The sequence below is a fragment of the Cannabis sativa genome, chromosome 5, assembly GCF_029168945.1.
Source record: "Cannabis sativa cultivar Pink pepper isolate KNU-18-1 chromosome 5, ASM2916894v1, whole genome shotgun sequence".
In the NCBI taxonomy this organism is placed as follows: domain Eukaryota; kingdom Viridiplantae; phylum Streptophyta; class Magnoliopsida; order Rosales; family Cannabaceae; genus Cannabis; species Cannabis sativa.
Window position 1 is genome coordinate 39,086,968 of NC_083605.1, and position 9,123 is coordinate 39,096,090.

Below are 9,123 nucleotides of genomic sequence, written 5' to 3' on the forward strand. Positions count from 1 at the left end.
TAAATGTAGTTGAAATTGTCATTTAGGCTTTCCTATACCATAAGTTTCTCCAATCATGTCACCCACAATACTTTTCATACAATCTCAATATCCCTTTTTCTAATTACATGAGAGATATTTTTTCAACAAGGTTGCAAAAACTTTATATTTATCTTTTTTTTATCTAGATTTGACACAGGTTGTCAGATTTTTCTTCTTTTTTTTTTTCAAGTTGTTGCCAATCAACTTTTTTATATTCTCTCAATTTTCACATTTTTTTCCACACACATACAATAAACTTCCCATCAAAATTCCCCCAAACTAAAGATCTACTTATGGTATAATTAGGGTTAAATATCATGGATATTTATGGGTTTATCTTTTTAGGCTCAATATGTGTAGAACAAAGCATAGGTTAAGGCTCAAAAAGGGTAGCTAGGATAAATTTACAGGAATGGCTTGAAAGGCACAATCGATCCAAAAAATTGCCTAAATCACTTTCCTAGTCATGCATAATTTATTATTTCGCCTCAAATAGCAAGCAAGCAAGTTCTAGAATTTTACAAACAACTTTTCACATATAAAATTAGCATACATAAACCAATTCAATTACTAGAAAATTACCTAATATGATTCTATGTTCTTTTAAGTATAAAATTAAAATTAGTGAAGAATGTGATATCACAAAGCACGCGAATTTTTCGAAAAATACATGAACTTTTCAAATCATGCTATCTACCTACTTTCAAATTGACTCACAATAATAAAAGCTAAAAATTAAAAATTAAAAGACATAAAACTTAAAAACAAAAAACTAAAAATAAAAATTTAAGTCACTCCCCAAACTAAAGTGACACATTGTCCTCAATGTGACACTAAAGAAATAGGAAAGGAAACTTACCTGGGTGCCATATCAATAAGCGGTTGACGCCCATAATAAGCGTCATGCAAGACAACTTGAAAATTGTTGTTGTACTTCACTTCAAGCTTGGCAAGCGATGAGTTTGAATCAAAGTCAGTACCAACAACATAAGACTTTGGATGATGAGCTTCGGGAGAAGCCTTTCGTAGCTCGTAGAGGATATAATATGGTGTTGATGAAATATATGGATCCATTGGTGGTTTATTTTTCAATATCATTGATGAAGTTGAATCAATGATGCCATGTTCTTCCTCAATGTCACAGTATCTACACTTTTATCCGACAACCATTCTTCTTGTTGCTCACTCTCCACTTGGCTATCCATACCCTCACTTTGGATTTCATGTTCAATGATTTCTTGATCATGGATGAATTCATTCTCTTCCATGATTTCATTCACTCCACGACATTCATTATTAACCAAGCAAGAATCTAATGTAGCCAAATTTTGAGTTAATACCACTTCAAAAGGATCTTCATCTTCAATTGTAGGCTCATTATCTTCCTTGTATTCAAATAATAATCTTTCTTCATTGTACCAATAACTCTCATAACTTTCATCATTGGAGTTATTACATTTTGAATCATGAGCCATTGAATTATCACATAAGGATCTCACCATGTCAGTTAAGCGATTAATCTCTCCTGGAAGTGATTGTAGAAGTGCTAGTTGTTACTCCTCTTTTTCAGTTTGTTGAGATGAATTTGGGGAATAAGGTGGGTATTGGTGACTCCAAACCTGAAGTGATGGATCCCACTGCCAGTCGTAATCAAATTCTGCCATATTATTCAACAGATTTATTGCATCATAGCCTCTCATTAATAGAGGCGCTCCAGTTGCCTCTGCTTCATAATCAACCCATCTTCTTGTTTCATCGTTAAGTCCATTATAAAAGAGCCACGTAAAACATCCACTTGAGAAAGTGGGATAACATCTCTCTCCACACTCTTTAAATCTCCTCCAAGCAGAATATAATGGTTCATTGTGTTGTTGGGCAAAATCCTCAAGGTATAACATCTGAATTTACCTTGCAGGTCAAACTCATCAATAAAACATTAGTAAAATTAAAAAAATAAAACTATACTAGTTCTAAAAAGATAAAAATTTGAAACAAAAAAATTAATACAAAAACTAAGAAGAAAAACCAAATTTGAACAAAATTTAATTTTTAATAATATTAACTAACAATCCCCTACAACGGCGCCAAAAACTTGTTGTGTTATTTTGCACACGCAAGTGCACGTATCGTGACAAGTAGTAAACTCACCAAGAGTGAGGTCGATCCCACGAGGATTGTAGTTAAATATGCTAAAATTAAACTTTTACTTCTATTTTGTTAAATAAAAATTAAGAATAGGTTAAAACTAGAAAAATAATAAAAACAATGATAGGAGAAACAATTTAAGAAAATTAACAGTTAATAAAAACTAGGGCTTCGATTTCAATTGTTTCTATTGATTATGGACTAATATGATTATTTTCCTAATGTTAATTTCTATGCAATAGCAGGTTTACTAAGGTAATTTATAGTCTTCTCAGATATATAAATCTCAATTACATGCAAATTTTCTACTCTCGTGATAAATTTAACATGCAACAGGCATTAAACACAGAAACCTTATAAGCTATCTAAACCATATAGGTACTCTCGTCCTATATCGAAATTTAGTTCTATTTCACTATAGCATAATTGACACACACTTCTCAGATCTCGCATCAAAATCATAGATAGTTAATTGGTGATCAGGCAATTAAAAGTAGTTAACCACAAATGAAATAGAATACATAGAAATTAGGGGGAAAATAAATCATATTAAAACCATAAAACAATGTTAAACAATCTCCATCTAACCCTAATTAAATGTTTAGCTACACATGTTTATGAGAGCACAATCGCACATATTAACTTTAAGAAAGAGAAGAAGATAGAGAATAAAATAATGCTAAAAACCCTCTGCAGAATGCCTCTAGTATTGACTTCTGTCTCTAAAATTCGTACTCCTTTTTCCCTCTCACATTGCTTGACTGAAATCAACTCCAGTTCACCCTTTATATAGGCTTTCAGGGACTAAAAAGATATAAAAACGCACATGTTAAATGCCTATTCGAACTAGGAAACCCCCAACACCCACGTGAGAGAAAAATGCGATTTTTGTGCTGTTTAGGGGGGCGGGCCGTGGCATGCTAAAGCCATGCCGCTGCCCGTGTTGGAGTTCGACGGTAATTTTTCTACTGTGTCGACTGATAGTATTTTAGCCATATCTCTCTCGATATTGCTTAAAATTTGATGATTCAAGATGTTCCGGAAAGAAAAAAGAGAGATCTAGAACTTTTTTGTTTTGACTCTTTCAAAAATATAATCATAAGATAGTCGAATTCAGGCTTGAAGTTGCAGCTTTATTTTCTTGCACAGTTTTCTCTATTTAAATATCATCTTTTTGTGAGATATTTTTATCTTTTTTCCCATCTTCTTTCTCTGATATTTTTCTAATGTTCTTCCATTTTAAATGTGCAAAAATAAAAGATAACAAGCGTGAAAATGCTCCAAACACGATTAAAACTAAATTAAAAATATACTAAACTTAATCTGAAATTAATTTTAAAAATAACCTAACACCTGCTCGAAAGAGATATGCCAAACATAACACCGCATATATCTACACAGATGGAGCCTTCCTGACTGGGCAAGTGGACAGTCCGAACAACATGCCAACATTTAGCCACTTCAACACTTGCATCGTGAATTACATAAGCAATCCCTATAACTTTGGGATCATATCAAAAGGATAAGACAAGCTGTCCAAATCCCTTAGTCATTGTATTCTGTATTTAATGTGTAATCTTACCAATTATAGACATTGTAAACAGAAGGAAAACATTTCCCTAAAAGCTTATAGCCCTATAAATAGTGATTTACTTTCACTGGGCAAAAGGTTGAAAAAACATATCAAGTATCATTGTAAGAGCTCTAAGAGAGGAATCACTGCCTTCTTTGTTCTTAAGTCAATACAAATAAAGGGGAGTAGGCTATTACCGAACTGCTCGGGGCTGGACCTCTTCAAAAACTCTATCTCTTTATTTATTTTACTATATTACATTTGTATTATATTACTTGTCGCTTACAATTAAGACTTATTGTCATTGGCCAAAAGCGAGGTCAATATTTTGGTGCTGTTATTAAGAGACAGAATGACAAACTCACTCTTTACTTCAAATTTAATCATAAGCACGATGGTGGTGCAGACTCGTACAGGCGTGGTCGATCTAGCAAATCCATCGGCAGTGGATCCCGCAATACAGAACCCAGGAAATGCAGCTCAAAGATCATTAAGTTCATTTTTTTTTGAATTGTATCCAAACTTACCTCCCTAGAAATTCGATTTGTATATTGATGAAAGTATAAGGTCTATGATTAGTTACTTGTAGTTGCATAAGTCCTTCTAGGGATTTACCCTAGTGATAAGAAAATTTTAGAATGATGGAATAGTTGTGTACTTAGTGTAAACAATTAATAGAATCATGGATGACCTGATCACGATCTTTAGAAAAGCTAAAACTGTTAACTAAGGTTTTCATGTTTGATAGCTATTCTATGTGATTATGTGTGGACCATCGCATAGTCATTAGATAAGAAATTGTTTGTTTCAACAAATACTACTTTTCTAAGAAAATGACTAAGTCTGAAAAGAAAGTAGCAAAATAGAGGAGACAATTTTTTTTTTCTTGATTCCAAAAGTGTTCTATCATCTTATTCAAAATAAGATGGCCCCATTGCCTCTTTTGTCTTGACACAATCGAAGAGGTCAATACCATTTAGATTCTTAGACAGATAGTCACGGTACCTCGTCATAGTGTGAGGGTTTCAAGGAACTCCACTTGTTATAACTTTGGAGACATTTGTGATTAAAATCCATTGTTTGTTTAAAAAGAAATGGATTGTCAGAATAATGAACTAACAAGTAAAGCCAATAGAACTATGGTTAAAACTATTCATACGGAGTTATTAAAGGTTTTCTATTACAAGGACAAGAAAGAAAATTTTTGAAAATAAGTCTTTTCGACGGACTTAACAAAACATCTTGTTCCTTGTATTAAAGGTTTGACTTTATCTAAACCTATGGCTTGTGGTATACCTGGTTAATTAATTACTCTAGTGCTAGAAACTTATTTTAGTAAGATGCTGGAGCATTTTTCTAATGGCAATCTTTGAGTCAACAGTGAGAGGTCTCAGATATGCTTTGCAATGCATTAGACACGACGCTTGTTGTTGAGTGGGATTTTAGATTAATCCAGGAAAGGAACATTGGAAGACAATCAAAATAATTTTAAGATCAAAAAGAGGAACTATATGTTAGTCGATAAGGGTGGTATTTAATACTCTTAGACTACACCAAATCAGGTTTCTAGACTTGCCTTAGTGGTAGAAAGTCTGCTGATGAGATGGTTATTACTCTACCAGAGAGACTGAATTTTAAAGTTGCAGGAAATATACTAATTTAGTCTATGGAAAGCTCTATACATTTTTTTGCATTGTACAAACATTTATTAACTACTAGTGTTACTTCCTGACTAACACAAAAGTAGTTGCCAAAAAGTAAAGAATTCAGTATCCCTAGAGGAGTAGACATATAGAGAGGAATTTCACAATATCAACGATTTTGTGATTAAGGAAATGTAATGGTGGAAGAAAGGTTGTGTTTAATACAACTTGTCAGATCCTATTACAGAGAGAATACTACGTACTGCACTTGATCTGGATATCAAGGTGTTGAGATTAATTGAAATGCACTTTTTGTTTTATATTAGTGCAAGTGTGAGTTTATTGGGTTTTGTCCCCTAAATAAAACCCATTTCAATATAGTCAGATTTACTAATTAATAAAGATTAGAAATCATTATATGTTTCATGGTTCACATGTTTAATTTCATGATTATATTTAATGAATAAATTCTATTAAGTCTAGAACATATGTATTTGTTCATGATTATAGTGTTGTCAGCACAGTGGAACATAATCATGATTATATGTTCAAAAGTTTAATTCTCTGATTTGTCAGTTCACTGGATTTAGACTGGCATGATAATCAGTGATAGGTATACTTACACCTTGGATAATTGTTCTGTCCTTTCCAGTGCGTTGGCAAAGTTTACGAGTATCGGATGTATGGAGTATACATTGGAAGGGAACGATATTGATCTTAGATAAAATATCATAAACTTACCGTTATATCTTTCTAAGTCAATATCAATGGTTGATCTTAGGCGTATGGATCTTAATCCTGACATGGTTAGGTTCGATTTCAAGAGTGTTATTTGTGTTCTTTGATTTGTTAGTTAAGCCTACCTTTTGGTCTGGGTGATACGTACATTTTGGAAACATGATAGTACAATTGAGTGGGAGCGCTAATCATACGTATGGAATCTATAGCTTCTATCTGGACATAAAAGTGAAACGATAATTTCCTTCGAGCTTGGCTGAATAGAGATAAATGATTGAGATCTCATTTCAGTAATTATATAAGTTTACTAAAATATCATTTATAGGTAGCTAAGTATTTTAAGGATAAAATAGATTGAAGGGTAGAACGGTAAATTTGTCTCTATTCAATGTAGATCATCTATAGAGTATTCTTGACTATTAGGATTGTAACAATGGATAATCATAACATATCTATATCGTGGTTCATAGAGAGCGTCCTATATAACTGAGATTGTATTCAATTCCAAGTTCTGTAGTGGTTCAATGAGGAATTAATGAGTTGAGAATTTACTTGGTGAATTCTAGATCTACTTATTGATAGCTCGGTTATATAGGCCAATGGTCCCCTCACTAGTTGAGATAATACTGCTTGCAGACTCAGTTAAATGATTTTAATTAGAGATTTTTACACCTCATGTCAAAATTGACACCTTTTTTACATTTTTATCCATACACGGTTTTTTAAACTTTTTTAACTTTTACATTTTTCAATTTTACTTTTCAAAAAGTTTAATAATTACAATTTTACCTTTTCCCTTCTTCCTTACACACATACACGCACGCCACCTCATAACTCCTTTCTTATTTTTTTTTTTTTGAAATTTTTCATTTATCCATTCTTACACTCCACCTCCTCCATATCTGCCCTATTCTTCTTCTCTTTTTTTTTTTTTTTTCTCTGTTTCTCTTTCCTCTGTTCTCCAGAGCTCACCATCTAAAAAAACCAAAATCCAACTCCACCTTAGTCACAAAAACACCTCTCTTTCCACGGAGCTATGGAGCTTACTCTATATCTCTCAAATTCGGTTCACCCCCACAAACCACCTCCTTCGTCATGGACACGGGTAGCAGTTTGGTCTGGCTCCCTTGTACCTCTCGGTATCTCTGTTCCAGGTGTAACTTTCCAAACATTGACCCATCAAAGATCCAAACTTTTATGCCCAAGCTTTCTTCTTCCTCCAAACTCATCGGCTGTCAAAATCCCAAATGCAAATGGGTACTAGCCTCCAAAAAAAAACTGAATCCTCTTCTCCATCAAAGGTAGTAGCAGTCTATTTATATATGAATCCTTTTAATTTATTTATGTCTTTAGAAGCTTCATTGTGCCGAAAAGGAAAAAAAAAAAATCTAATGTATTCTGTCATTCTTTTTGTATTTCTTTTATGTATTTTTATTGATGTTATTTTTGTGTTGTTATTGAGTTTTTTTTTAGTTGTTTTTATATTCATCTATTGCTGTAGTTTTTTCTTTGTTGTTTTCTGGTTGTTGTATGGTTGATTATGATGTCACGGTCCCTGTTCCTAGAAAAAATGTATCGTCTTGAACTGATACAATTGTGTGCGCAGATAGTTGTTGCTTGGAAGTTGTTGCCGGGTTGTTTCCAGATTGCTGCAAATCTGCCTGTGCTGAGTTGTTGTCATCCCAATGCCCATTGCTCTGTACCAAAATTTGTAATGGTTCCGTATCCTGAAATAATGCAAATTATTTATTTGTTTCAATTTCAGAAGTTGCAAACAACTATTTCAATCTGGCAAAACAACTACTAAACAACTCTTTCTAACAACAACATTTGCAGATAACATTTTGATCTGGACGACTATTTTAATCTGTCAAATCAACTATTAAACAACTATTTTAAAGCATTCAGTAATTAATAAGAATAGATTCATCATTTCTCGTTTGTAGATCACAAACAACCATTATTTTACTAGAAAACAACTTATAAACAACTGTTTGCAGATTAAAACTCTGTAGCATATAATTATATGCATTAATATTTGTTTTATGCAAACCGTTGTTGTTTTTTGTTCAAATTCACCAATATTTTATTATTATTTCAATTTATTCTAGTTTTCCTCAATTAATAACAAATTCTCATTTATGTAGAATAAAAGATTGGAAGATGTTCATGAAGAAATTGTATTACCTTCAATTATTTCTCTGATTCAATCATGGGTGAGTTTCAATTATTACAGATCTCCTTCTCTTCGATTCTTCTCCTCTGAACACGTTGGGCTTTTGACTGAATGTTGTTTTTGAGTTTTTTTTTTTTTTTGTACAACAATGGAGGTTGGATAATTTTTTATCCCTTTTTGTATTTGGATTTTCGGGATCTGAGTAGTTTTTCTTTGAGATCTACATTTTTTTAGATATGATTTTCCTAGTTTTGGAATGAAAATGGTTGAAAATGGTTGTTGGGGTTCTACAGCTGGGTCACGAAGAAGGAGGATCCCCTCTGTTTTTTTTTGGCAGGTATTTTTGTAAATAACAACTTTTAGTTTCTATTTTTGTTTATTTTCTCTATGTAGGTCATAAATGTAAATTTTTTTCATTTTCAGTTTATTATAGAAAAAATCCCTTTTAATTAATCAATTATAATTCTAAAATTAGACTATGTCTTTTTTTATGAATTTTCACTAAGCAAGGGGTTAATTGTGAAGAAAAGAGGTTTTGGGATCAATTTGTTAATTAAGAGACTTTGTATGGTCTAATTAATAAATTACATAAATGGAAATTTTATTTATTAATTAATTATAATGATTAAATATATAGTTTTGGCATTTATGGGTTTGAATTGGAAAATATTGTATTATTGAAAAGAAGAATAAGTGGTTGAAATGAAGTGGCAAAAATCTAACTAGAGATTTGTCCACTTAAGTGTACGGCGAAGTGTGATTTTTTGCCCAATATTTTATTCTTTTTTAATCCATATAATTCAACCTTAAGCCCTAGTTGAAACACT

The 9,123-nt window shown here is 32.2% G+C and overlaps 1 protein-coding gene and 1 long non-coding RNA gene across 2 annotated transcripts; one reads left to right on the top strand and one right to left on the bottom strand.

Annotated features, from left to right (window-relative positions):
* Positions 1-7,284: 7,284 nt before the first annotated feature.
* Positions 7,285-8,633, top strand: LOC133037904 (uncharacterized). The gene is made up of 3 exons (XM_061115665.1): positions 7,285-7,421; positions 7,727-7,831; positions 8,268-8,633. Exons 1-3 carry the CDS (start codon positions 7,368-7,370, stop codon positions 8,418-8,420), a joined length of 312 nt encoding a protein of 103 aa, XP_060971648.1. The 5' UTR covers positions 7,285-7,367; the 3' UTR covers positions 8,421-8,633.
* Positions 7,381-8,415, bottom strand: LOC133037905 (uncharacterized). Its single transcript, XR_009687895.1, has 2 exons — positions 8,308-8,415; positions 7,381-7,847 (listed from the first exon to the last, which is right to left on the bottom strand). It is a non-coding gene; the product is annotated as an uncharacterized LOC133037905 (long non-coding RNA).
* Positions 8,634-9,123: the final 490 nt, after the last annotated feature.